Source organism: Littorina saxatilis, linkage group LG15, assembly GCF_037325665.1.
Source record: "Littorina saxatilis isolate snail1 linkage group LG15, US_GU_Lsax_2.0, whole genome shotgun sequence".
NCBI classification, from domain to species: domain Eukaryota; kingdom Metazoa; phylum Mollusca; class Gastropoda; order Littorinimorpha; family Littorinidae; genus Littorina; species Littorina saxatilis.
In genome coordinates this window covers 44,327,981-44,341,337 of record NC_090259.1, presented here as the reverse complement: position 1 = coordinate 44,341,337, position 13,357 = coordinate 44,327,981, and the positions used below count along the sequence as shown (strand labels likewise).

Here is a 13,357-nt window from a genome sequence, read left to right as displayed (position 1 = left end):
TGACTGATACATGCTGATAATACCCTCTATAGCAATGGAGCTGCCCTAAAAAAAATGTTATTGCTGAATTTACATCACAGTTTATAATGAAGAGAAAAACGTACAGTAAAGCATTGAAAAGCTTCAACAAATAATAAATAATCAAAAAATATTTTGGAATTGTCCTCCAGAATATTGGCTTGTGAGACTTGTGTACTTTTTTATGCAGCAACTAGTGCCTGCATTCTCACAACTATAAACACATTTTGACAAATTATACAGCATGCACATTCATTGTGTAAGAAAGAATACCAGGTGTCAGTGCTAAAATAAATGAGTACCATGGTTTATAAGTTAAGTTAAGATGCATACGGTTATGCCAGAATTCGGACAATTTTAACTGTTCGAGTAGGCAGTGTGCTGAAAGAGAACAAGATCAATTCCAAGGAAGAGAACAGATCATCCCAAAGTACAGGTGGCTTCCACATTACTCAGACATCATTTTCATATACCACAGGTACTTATGTAATTAGTACCTATCCTGTGTATTTTTGTTAATAAAGATATCCTGAATAAATTAATATACAATCAATAAAACTATCACAAATTATGATACACACATGCATATAGACATGCAGATGTACACTCACACACACACACACACACACACACACACACACACACACTCTCTCTCTCTCTCCCTCTCTCTCCCTCTCTCTCTCTCTCTCTCTCTCTCTCTCTCTCTCTCTCTCTCTCTCTCTCTCTCTCTCTCTCTCTCTCTCTCTCTAGGGCGAGGGCTGGATGTAAAAAAGCAATATTCTTGCTTATCTATTACCCTTGATAATAAAGATTTTGTCTTGTCTTGTCTTGTCTTGTCTCTCTCTCTCTCTCTCTCTCTCTCTCTCTCTCTCTCTCTCTCTCTCTCTCTCTCTCTCTCTCTCTCTCTCTCTCTCTCTCTCTCTGGTTAACAGTGCTTTAAAGACGGTCAGATCAGTACATAGTTTCAGGGTAGGCAGGCGAGCCTGTCTTACAGAAGACCAGAACAGCAATTCAGACAGTACATCACTGTGTTGCAATGGCTATCACTTAGAGACAAGTTTTTGCAGTGTCAATCCAGTGCATCGTTTGAGGAAAGCCTTTGTAGACGATGTCAAAGATGACACAATCAGCCTCTTATAGAGAAGACAACAATAGTTTAGACCACCACTGTGTTGCAATTGGGATCATGTCAGGATGCTGTTTTAACTCAGTACATGCAAGGCCTCATTGCAGCCAGTTTAAACGATGCCAAAGATGACACAATAACCATCTTATAGAGACGACCAGACCAATAGTTCAGACTTTTGTGAAGCGAAAGTTATCTCTTATAGACAATGTTTCAATTCAGTACAAGGTTTCAGGGAAGCCCTTGGAGACGATGTTTCACTTCAGCACTTTACTTCAGTCAAGGTAGCATTTGTAGACGATGTTTTAGTTCATTACAGCCTAAGGGTAGCCCTTGTAGACGATGTTAAAAAGATGACACAGGCGGCGAAGAAGATGAGGACGGTGAAGATGTCAACCCAGACGATGCTAAGAAGTATAACACCAAGCCTCTTATGGAGAAGACCAGACCAGTAGTTCAGACAGCACTCTAGTGTCATGCGAACGTTTTCTCATAAATAAGATGGTTCCGTTCAGTACACGGCTTTAGGGTACCCTTTAATATTTTTTATGTAGACGATGTTTCAGTCCATTACAGCCTCAGGGTAGCCTTTAAAGACGATGTTAAAGATGATGCAGGCGGCGATGAAGATGAGGACGGTGAAGATGTCGATCCAGAACGTGCTGTGTTTCCACGGGTAGTTGACGCTGTCTGCCAGGAACGACCGTCCCAACAGCAATCCTGGAGAAAAAAAGAAATCATTAATTGTTGATTTGGTTGTCCTCTGCCAGGAACGACCGTCCTAACAGCAATCCTGGAGAAAAAAAGAAATCATTAATTGTTGATTTGATTGTCCTCTGCCAGGAACGACCGTCCTAACAGCAATCCTGGAGAAAAAAAGAAATCATTAATTGTTGATTTGATTGTCCTCTGCCAGGAACGACCGTCCCAACAGCAATCCTGGAGAAAAAAAGAAATCATTAATTGTTGATTTGATTGTCCTCTGCCAGGAACGACCGTCCTAACAGCAATCCTGGAGAAAAAATAAATCATTAATTGTTGATTTGATTGTCCTCTGCCAGGAACGACCGTCCTAACAGCAATCCTGGAGAAAAAATAAATCATTAATTGTTGATGTGATTGCCCTCTGCCAAGAACGAGGGCCCCAAAGGGGGGGTATCATCACGATCACGGGAAGGGAAATTTTAGCTTTCACGATCACAGTTACCTTGATTTTTGTTTTCACGATCACGAACACCAGTGGCAAATCACGGTCACGGTAAACCTGAGTTGCAGGTACAGAAAGCACGTGTCAAAGTAAACACAACCACACAGTTATTCGCTCCTCTGGATCTATTGTTTATTCAACACAGACTGTTGCACTTTTTTATTATTATTTTTTTTAATTCTCTTTCATTCACACATAGAAATACATATCATGATTTGTAATCAGTAACAAGAATGTTGTTTTCATTGTTTTTTCTCTCGCTCTCTGAGTCTCTCTCTCTCTCATACAGACACTCACAGGAATATACACTCCAGGGGCGGGGCAGTTAAGCCAGAGAGGGTAGACCTTGTGGGGTACATGGGCAAGGCCCCGATGGGGGGTCTGGGGGGCTTAGCCCCCCAGAAGCTGAAGAGTTTTAGCTATTTTATGAACAATTGATGGCTTATCCTTGATTTTAAACATGATCAACTGGTGTCAGCAGCCACTCATTATTTCTTTTAAAGTTAGTATGAATTTTTTTTTTTGACAGCCAGGGGGGGGGGGTCCGGAACCCCTGTAACCCCCCCCCCTAATCCGCCCCTGCACTCATACACATTCAACTCCCACACCCTCACTCACACACATGAATATATATATACTTGCACAATTTCACATTTCCAGAGCTAAATCTTTTAAACCCATTTTCTCAAAAACTATTGGGTGGATTGAAATTAAAGTACATGTATGTGTGATGGTAGAGTCTATAATCCTGACTAAAGGTCAGTCTAGGAATCGTGAAGGTGGGTGAAGGAATATACACTCATACACATTCAACTCCCACACCCTCACTCACACACATGAATATATACTTGCACAATTTCACATTTCCAGAGCTAAATCTTTTAATCCCATTTTCTCAAAAACTATTGGGTGGATTGAAATTAAATTACATGTATGTGTGATGGTAGAGTTTATAATAACAAAATCCCCAACGAACATGACTTTGATAGACTTTGACATGAGGATCAAGTGACCCAAACTGGCACGTCTCCCCGCCATAGTTCCTGAATTTAACCCATTGTTGATAAGTTTACAGGCGCTAAAATAAATCCAAGCTTAATGTAAAGAAGCGACAATTAGAATCTATGCCAAGCGTGTCCACGTTGCTGGGATGAAAAACACATTTCTAGTTTCGGTTTTGGCTACACGCAGACTCGATCTGACTCGAGCCAGTCGAGGTTACACTGAGCGAGTGACAGCCGGACGTGGCAATGTCGACAATGTCAATGATCTCAATCAAACTCAAAGATCTTGAACAAATTTCAAGATCTTTGCCTACATTCAGAACAGTCATAGAGCAACATAGACAGGGCCGGATTAGGGGGGGGGGGGAGTTACAGGGGTTGCGCAACCCCCCCCCCCCCCCCCCGGCTTAAGCATGTACCTCCCAAACGCTTTTTTTGTTTTTTTTTGTTTTTTGTGGGGGAGGGAGGGGGTGGGGGGGGGGGGTTGCATCTGGATCTTCATGAAATCTGAGGAGAAATCGCACCTCTCACCCCCTTTCGAAAGACATTTTTCTTCAACGATTTTTGTGATGAAAAGTACGAGTCCTTAGGCCCCCCCAAAAAAAAATAGGTGTGGTTACGGTAACATAGCCACACAAAAAAAAGGGTAGGAAGGTAGGCAATCACTCCTTTTTTTAAAAACTTTTTTTCTAATGTATACAAATTAAACCTACTTGACAGGGTAATAAGTGTGCGACTCAAGCGCTTTCGCTTTCATTGCGTTTTCTGCACTCGTTTTGTTGGGTTTTTTGGTGTGGTTTTTGACAAATGTAATAAAAAGTTATGGGGTCGGCCCCTAAAAATAGGGTAGGTCAGGTTATCGTAACCACACCTATTTTTTTTTTTAGGCCTTACAATCTCAATTCTTCTTCATTGCCTATACAGCTTACTGTCGAATTTACCTTTTTCGTTCAAGGAGAGGCTTCCTTTCCCTCCAGAAACAAAAAAAACGTTCAGCTTCACCCCCACCAAGGGGGCTTCGCCCCCTGGACCCCCACCAAGGGGCTTTGCCCCCTGGACCCCCATCTGTAACCCCCCCCTAGTACTTACCTAGTCCGGCCCTGAATAGATCAACATACCTTGACATTTCGTCTTCGGAAAGACGTACCCGTAGCCTGACCTTTCCATCAAGGAAGGCATTCTCGCCGCCTGCTTTGGTCTGGTTTGAATCCACAAAATATAACAGAGGTTCGATGACAGTACCGCTGCACGCCATTTTTGATCTTCGAATTCGAATTTGACTGAATGCACTCAAAAGGCTTTAGCACGAAGCCCTTCCATTGGATGAAGTTTGGCAGACTTTTGCAATTCGCCTTCTGATTGGATCTCTTTTTTTGTGTGATTAGTTCTCTTAAAGGGAAGCAATCGCTGTCAAAATCATATTTCTGAATATGTTGTTGCTTCCCTTCAATCAGGATTGGCTCCTTGACGAATAGAGGATCATAGAGTGATACAGCTGTGAAAAATGTACGTTGAAAATAAAATGCTTTGCAATAATGCCCATCACGATCACGAAAACAAATGACGATCACGATCACGAGACTTGATTTTTTTGTCATCACGGATCACGGGCAAAGTCCCATCACGATCACAGAAATGGAAATTTCGGCAATCACGGTCACAGAAAGGTCAAAAAACGCCAATCACGATCACGATTTTAAACCCTTTGGGGCCCTCAAGAACGACCGTCCTAACAGCAATCCTGGAGAAAAAATAAATACTTCATTGTTGATTTGATTGTCCTCTGCCAGGAACGACCGTCCTAACAGCAATCCTGGAGAAAAAATAAATACTTAATTGTTGATTTGATTGTCCTCTGCCAGGAACGACCGTCCTAACAGCAATCGGCCTGGAGAAAAAATAAATACTTAATTGTTGATTTGATTGTCCTCTGCCAGGAACGACCGTCCTAACAGCAATCATGGAGAAAAAATAAATACTTAATTGTTGATTTGATTGTCCTCTGCCAGGAACGACCGTCCTAACAGCAATCCTGGAGAAAAAATAAATACTTAATTGTTGATTTGATTGCTGCATTATTCACGTAGGCCCTATAGCTATGCTTAGATATTTTAATCGTTGTAGGTGTGTTTGTTTATCTGATTGATGTGATGTGGTGCCTCTTAGAGGCATTAAGTTTCCATCTTTGTGTGATGGACATTATTTTATCTTATAAAGGTCATGTCGTACTCCGACACAAAACGATTGTTTCATTTAAAACGTGTCTTACAACTATACAACAACTACAAAGACAACAGCATGAATAAATATGAACAAAGAACACCAACAGCATCAACAAGACAACAACAATATGAACAAAGAACACCAATAGCATCAACAAGACAACAACAAGGAGAACAAAAACGACAACAAGAACGACGACAACGGTGACGCCAACAATGGATATTATGACATCATCAAAATCAACAACAACGACACCACCATTAAGAAGAACAACAGCACCTGCCACCAAACCCCCGCCATGTGCGGCCACCCCAACTTTGTAGGCCGGGTACCCCGGGTAGAAACGCCGAAACACAGCCAGAGAAATTTGTATCAGCACTGAAACAAAACAGGAACAAAATGTACATGTACGTGTATCTCTCATACAGATAATATGGCTTCTGGACATGCTTGGCAGCGTTCGATGCCAATAAACACACTGTCAACATTGACAACCCGGTGAAACAAAACAACATACAGTGCAATGGAACCTGCCCGGGCGAACACCTGTATCTATAGACCATCTGTCTATGACGACAACCCAGAAATATGTGTGTCTGTTCAGACTTCAATGCATTTTTTTGTTTGTTTGCTTAACGCCCAGCCGACCACGAAGGGCCATATCAGGGCGGTGCTGCTTTGACATATAACGTGCGCCACACACAAGACAGAAGTCGCACTGAGCACAGGCTTCATGTCTCACCCAGTCACATTATTCTGACACCGGACCAACCAGTCCTAGCACTAACCCCATAATGCCAGACGCCAGGCGGAGTAGCCACTAGATTGCCAATTTTAAAGTCTTGGGTATGACCCGGCCGGGGTTCGAACCCACGACCTCCCGATCATGGGGCGGACGCCTTACCACAAGGCCAACCGTGCCGGTCATTCAATGCATTTGTCTTTTCGGTTCTCGTGTATCTTCTTCTTGCCTTTTTTCTGTTCTTCCTTTTCTCATTCCTGAATTTTTTCTTTCTTAGCCAGAGCAGACTGTAGCGTTGAAACTAGACCTGCTTTTGTTTTACTGTGTGGTGTTTGCTAACGTTGGCTGGTGAGTACCTTTTCATTGGTACTTACAAGTACACTTTAGCAAAGTTTATAGACAAATAGACAACAGCAGGTGTCCTTTCTTGGGAGGTGCCCTCTCATTGGAGAGATCTTAAACGGAAGCTAGTGGTACCTGCCATGAAAGCACACCCTTGGGATCAGACAAAAGTGTGCCTACATTGTCATGACAGGTATATTCTGGTCAAGATAACAGACTAAGCGACACCAGAATGTGTGTTTTACCGGGAGCTGACGGTGTCCTATCAAAGGAGAGTTTTATATTGCAGGTAAAGTCAACCCTGCCATTGTGACCACCTCTCGAAAGCACTGAACCGCCCGCTAACAACAACCACTCTAAAGGATCCAAAACAAGTTTTTCTTTTACATAATTCTCCTTTTCATAGCTTGTCTATAACGTCCACCTTTAGTAGGTCGTTTCGGTGGTCGTTATAGACACTGAGGTTTGACTGCACCATTTCATCGGGGTTTGTATACTCACCCGCAACCAAGATGAGAACTATCCGGAATAGCGGGCGACCCCACCATTTCTTTGCTCGCTTCTCGCTCTTCTTGTTGTCCAGCTCGGACCAGTTCTGGTGGCAGACAAGCAAGGTGTGATATGTGGTCAGAGCAATGAACACTTAAATACAGGACAAGCTTGTTTGTGGAGCGTTCATTCCACACACATGCACTCACAGAGACAGACCGGCACAGACACACACACAGACACAGACACAGACACACACACACACACACACACACACACACACACACACACACACACACACACATTTCCATTCCCTCATTTGTACTTGTCTGTTGTACACAATGTTTGTTCACGTTAATTAGACTCGACAACCTGATAATGTTTTTTCCTTTTACGTTTTCGTTCACTTTGCGTTCACCTGCCTGCGATTGAGCTCCTTTGGTTCATTTTTGGCCCCCAAAACCCCCTTACGCCTCACCCCCGAATCCCTGCCACTCCTCTATACATTTACGGGAAACAAAATGACAAACCGGGGATATTTGGCAACATAATTATTTATCTTCTGATTGCATGCCTCTGAGTGAGTTGTTAAAGAGGACTTAAACATCAGTACTACCTATCACTCAACACCAAACAACTTACCACGCAGATGGCGAGGACATGTCCGAAGACAACGGCATAGCAGCCCCCTGCTGCCCCCGCCAGTCCCACGTAGTGGTCACACACAGACTGGGCCAGGGAACCTGCACAATAGACACGACAGCGCTGATAAAAAAGAGTTCGGGTTCGAATCCAGGTCGGGACGGACACGGGTCAACGTTATGTGTAGACTTAGAGACGGTATCTATTTGCCACCCCCATGTCACCACTGTGACACACACACACACATACTCACACACACACACACACACACACACACACACACACACACACACACACACACACACTAACACACAAACACACACTAACACACACACACATACACACACACACACTAACACACACACACACACACACACTAACACACACACACACACACAGTGTCGCAGTGCCACAGTGCCACATACCTGTGATGACACCAATGAGGTAGAGAATGGCAAGCCGCCACCATCCGAACATCACTTCCAGGGGGAAACCCAGCACCACTTGTAAACCCACGTTGAAAATCATGTCGAGCGCCCTGAAACATCATCAGCTTCGTCGTCATCATCATCATCATCATCATCATCATCATCATCATCATCATCATCATCATCATCATCATCATCATCATCAACGTCCTCCTTTTTCTCGTCATCGTGTTGGTGTCTGCGAGATATTAAAATTCTCTCTCTCTCTCTCTCTCTCTCTCTCTCTCTCTCTCTCTCTCTCTCTCTCTCTCTCTCTCTCTCTCTCTCTCTCTCTCTCTCTCTCTCTCTCTCTCTCAAACTAGACAAAACTCAGTTAGAAGCACACAAAAAAACCGAAGAAATAAAGGCAGCTAGGAGTGAAGCAAAATGCACGTACCCCTGGTGCAAAAACATGTAGGTGACAAATCTCCATGGTTCGTGGCGTTTTTCCTGCAGGTACATAAGGGGACTGTAGGCAGGCACAACGTCTAAAGCACCCACGTTGATCTCGGCCTTCTGCCATATGTCCACAGCGTAGTAGATGAACACAATCAACTGCACACAAATACAATCAGAGTCAAAATCGGGGTCAGAATTGCAATCAGATCTCGGAATCAAAGTTAAAATCGGGATCAGAATTGTGATCAGATCTTGGAATCTGAGTCACAATCAAGGTCAGAATTGCAATCCCGTCTCGGTATCAGAGTCACAATCAAGGTCAGAATTCCAATCACGTCTCGGAATCAGTGTCAAAATCTAGGTTAGAATAATGATCTCGGAAACAGAGTGAAAATTGGGGTCAAAATTGCAATCACATCTCGGAATCAAAGTTAAAATCGGGATCAGAATTGTGATCAGATCTTGGAATCTGAGTCATAATCAAGGTCAGAATTGCAATCACGTCTCGGAATCAGAGTCAAAAATGAAGGTCGGAATTGCAATCAGGTCTCGGAATAAGTCAAAATGAAGGTCAGAATTGCAATCACGTCTCGGAATCAGAGTCAAAATCATGGGTCAGAATTGCAATCACGTCTCGGAATCAGTCAAAATGAAGGTCAGAATTGCAATTAGGTCTCGGAATCAGTGTCAAAATCTAGGTTAAAATTGCAATCCAATCTCGGAATCAGAGTCAAAATTGGGGTCAGAATTGCAATCAGATCTCGGATTCAGAGTCAAAATCAAGGTTACAATTGCAATCAGGTCTTGGAATCAGTGTCAAAATCTAGGTAAGAATTGCAACCAGATCTCGGTTCAGAGTCAAAATCAAGGTCAGAATTGAAATCAGATCTCGGTATTATCGTCAAAATCAGTCAGCCTCAGAATCGCAGTCACATTTCAGAATCAGACTCAAAATCAGACTAAGAATGACAGTTTTCAAACTCAATATTTACGCAAAATCAGAATCGGAATCGCAATCATTATGAAATTCAGGGTAAGGATCGATCACAATCAGATTTTTAAAAATCAGAATTACAGACAGGTATCAAAATCACGTCAGAACTTCAATCATATTTCATAATCAGAGTCAAAAATTAAAGTCAAATTACACCCATGAAATCAGATTGTAAAAATCAGGGTCACGATCCAAATTAGATTTCATTACCAAAGTAAAAATCATGTTCAGAGAATCACAGTCAAAATCACCATCATGATCGTCAGTTTTACTACAGTGGAACCCCCCTTTTAAGACCCCCCGATGCTCCCCAGCATGTCGTAAGAGGCGACTAACGGATTCTGTTTCTCCTTTTACCCTTGTTAAGTGTTTCTTGTATAGAATATAGTCAATTTTTGTAAAGATTTTAGTCAAGCAGTATGTGAGAAATGTTAAGTCCTTTGTACTGGAAACTTGCATTCTCCCAGTAAGGTAATATATTGTACTACGTTGCAAGCCCCTGGAGTAATTTTTTAATTAGTGCTTTTGTGAACAAGAAACAATTGACAAGTGGCTCTATCCCATCTTCCCCCCTTTCCCCGTCGCGATATAACCTTCGTGGTTGAAAACGACGTTAAACACCAAATAAAGAAAGAAAGAAAGATTTTCTATTCATAACATATCAGTAAACTTACCCCCATTTTGAGACTCCATCTGATTTAAAAAAAAATTGAGATCTTGAAAGGGGGTTCTCCACAGTAGTGAAAGTGACGGCCATGATTTTGATTTTGACTGTGGTTCTCTGAACATATTTTTTACTTCAGTAATGAAGTCTGATTAGGATTGTTACCCTGATTTTTGCATTCTGATATCGGGTTGTAATTCTGACACTGAATTTGACTTTAATGTTTTTACTATGAGTCTGCAATCGCGTGTGACTAAGCCCTTACCTGCACCAAGGAGATAGTGATCATGAAGAAGGGAGGCGGCACCCAGTGGTAATCCTTCAGGTACTCGTCCACCTCGGCCTGAGGCATCGTGTTCCGACACACAGTGTTTAGCCATGTCTTGGGCGTGTCTGTCAGCTGGTTCCGCGACCCGCTCAGCTCAACGTCGTCAGTGTCATAACCACCAGTCACCTAGCAACACCAAATATTTCTCCAATAGACGATGTTCGGAAATAACCGCGTCGGTTTGTATAGGTTGTAATAGAATACTAGATGGGGGAGCTTAACGTCCTTACTGGAAGCTTACCTATTAGGGACATGTATGTGATGATATGCTACAGTAATTGTGATAGAGTGAATACTCTTGCTTTTATTGAGTCAAACTTTCTAACGTGACATTATAAGCCAGTCACTAGGGAGGGGGGGTGTCTAAAACACGTGGACAAGGCCCGGAACACGTGTGGAAAGCTTGCCTCACTAAAAGCAAGAATTTTCCCTCTTTCACAACCCACACAAAGCCGACAGAGTTATTCCCAGAGTTCGTCCATAAGATCAACCACACATTGCCAATGTAAATAAAATTGCTCATACTCTGCATTTCTCCCTTGCTGGAAAGAGGTGTGTCACAACCGGACTATCAGATACCGGACTATCAGATACCGGACTATCAGATACCGGACTATCAGATACCGGACTATCAGATACCGGACTTTAAAACCACTTGATAATCAGCCACAAAGGAGGCTCCTAGGTCGCCCTCAAAAAGGGAGGAACATTCAAAGACAGACAGACAGACAGACACACAGACAGACAGACAGACACACACACAGACAGACACACAGACACACACACAGACAGACAGACAGACACACACACACACACAGACACACAGACACAGAGAGAGAGAGAGAGATGACAGAGACAGAGAGAGAGAGAGAGAGAGAGACAGAGAGAGACAGAGAGACAGAGAGGGAGACAGACAGACATACAGAGACAGACAGACAGACAGACAGACATATGACAGAGACAGACAGAGAGAAAGAGGGACAGACAGACAGAGACAGAGACTCTAGATACTCACAATCCTGACGAACTCAGTGTATGAGATGGCCTTGCCGGGGTTGAAGTCCACCAGGTCGATCAGCTCGTACACCTTGTCAGGGGGTAACAGGTCACGGTAAAACTCGTCGTGAAGCAGACGTCTCAGGTCGTGACTCGCTATCCGCTCACCGCCGTACACAAACTGAAAGACACACCAAGAACTTAGTCTTAATTAACTAACCATCTTTAAATGTCCTCTCCGCCTCGTAAAAACAGTTGGCCTTTCCGTGTCAGATCTGGTCAGACTCTTACATGGGATAAAACAACCCCTCCACTTGGTCATATACCTAACATGAACAGCCTGGGTGGTCTCTCACAGTGGTATTTTTTTTAAAGAATTAATTTCGTAACAGACACTGATGCTTTATCGGATATTAATTAATTAAAAAGTTGCACACACCACCACATCAAGCAGTCAGGGTGTCGAATTTTGGTATTTGACCAAATGGAGGGGGGGGGGGGTTATACCCTGCAAACACTTGACCAGATCTGAGACGATGAGGCGAACTGTGTTTACAAGGCGATGAGAGCCTTTAAGTACAGCGGTACCAGCCATGGGAGGTCAGTTTTCGATGAGAGGACACCTCCCATGAGAGGACACATGTGCAGATCGTGACTCGCTATCCGCTCCCCGCCATAAACAAACTGACAGACACACCAAGAATTCATCTTTAAAAGGCCATAAATTATGTTACCCTTTCTAATAAGAAATAATTATCAAGGCAAAATAGAATATAGGCCTATGACTTTTTTGGGGATAAATGTAGGTGTTTATTTAGGTTAAAGTTTGATTTAATTTTCAGGCTTTTTTTTCTCTCCAATAAATTGATTGATTGTTTTATATTTTAAATAACATAAATATATAATGAATAAATTGTTGATATTATAAGATTGTAAAATAAGACATCTCCGTTTGTTAGCCCTAATATCTCAGTTGAAAAGATGATACAAATAAAAGTTCCCCTTTCTACCCAATCCATTTCACGTCTAGACTTTTAGCGGACTTTAGTACTTCTGCAAGGTCCCCATAATCTTAGTTGTGTGTCTTCGGCAGCTTATACCTTTTGAACAAGTGAAAACATTGAATTATTTTACTTCTTTTTAGATGAAAGCTTTAAAAAAAAATACCCACACATTTTATTTGTTTGACAAGCATGTCAAGTGACGTCAGGGTTAAGATATGCTGTCGCTAAAATTAATTGAGAAGTTGGTGCAAGGTTACGTACACACATTGATTCAGTCAAAAATTAATTCTTTGAAAAATTGCTCGCTCTTTACGTAGGGTCTGGGTGGCCGAGTGGTAACGCACTTGCGCTCGGAAGCGAGAGGTTGCGTGTTCAGGCCTGGGTCAGGCCGCAATTTTCTCCCCCCTTTCCTAACCTAGGAGGTGGGTTCAAGTGCTAGTCTTTCGGATGAGACGAAAAACCGAGGTCCCTTCGTGTACACTACATTGGGGTGTGCACGTTAAAGATCCCACGATTGACAAAAGGGTCTTTCCTGGCAAAATTGTATAGGCATAGATAAAAATGTCCACCAAATACCCGTGTGACTTGAAATAAATTCGACACCCAGGGAGAAAGCAGCCCGAATTTCTGTGAGGTTACCCTCATGGACTATATAAAATCTTATCTTATCCCTTATCCTTATCCTTATCCTTATGTTCTCAAACGGTGAGTG

At 42.6% G+C, this 13,357-nt stretch overlaps 1 protein-coding gene across 2 annotated transcripts in view; it reads right to left on the bottom strand.

Annotated features, from left to right (window-relative positions):
• The window catches only part of LOC138949445 (rhomboid-related protein 2-like), an 18,292-nt gene continuing 4,935 nt past the window's right edge, over positions 1-13,357 (bottom strand). The window contains exons 4-11 of one of the 2 annotated variants that reach the window (XM_070321277.1): positions 11,661-11,822; positions 10,583-10,771; positions 8,658-8,815; positions 8,219-8,331; positions 7,794-7,894; positions 7,164-7,257; positions 5,858-5,956; positions 1-1,864 (exon numbers count right to left, since the gene is read on the bottom strand). In XM_070321277.1, the coding sequence (XP_070177378.1) occupies positions 1,707-1,864; positions 5,858-5,956; positions 7,164-7,257; positions 7,794-7,894; positions 8,219-8,331; positions 8,658-8,815; positions 10,583-10,771; positions 11,661-11,822 (1,074 nt within the window). In that variant the 3' untranslated portion in view covers positions 1-1,706. Of the gene's footprint in view, positions 1,865-2,001; positions 2,084-5,857; positions 5,957-7,163; positions 7,258-7,793; positions 7,895-8,218; positions 8,332-8,657; positions 8,816-10,582; positions 10,772-11,660; positions 11,823-13,357 lie in introns of those variants that run through there. The other variant, XM_070321278.1, reaches the window with a different exon arrangement.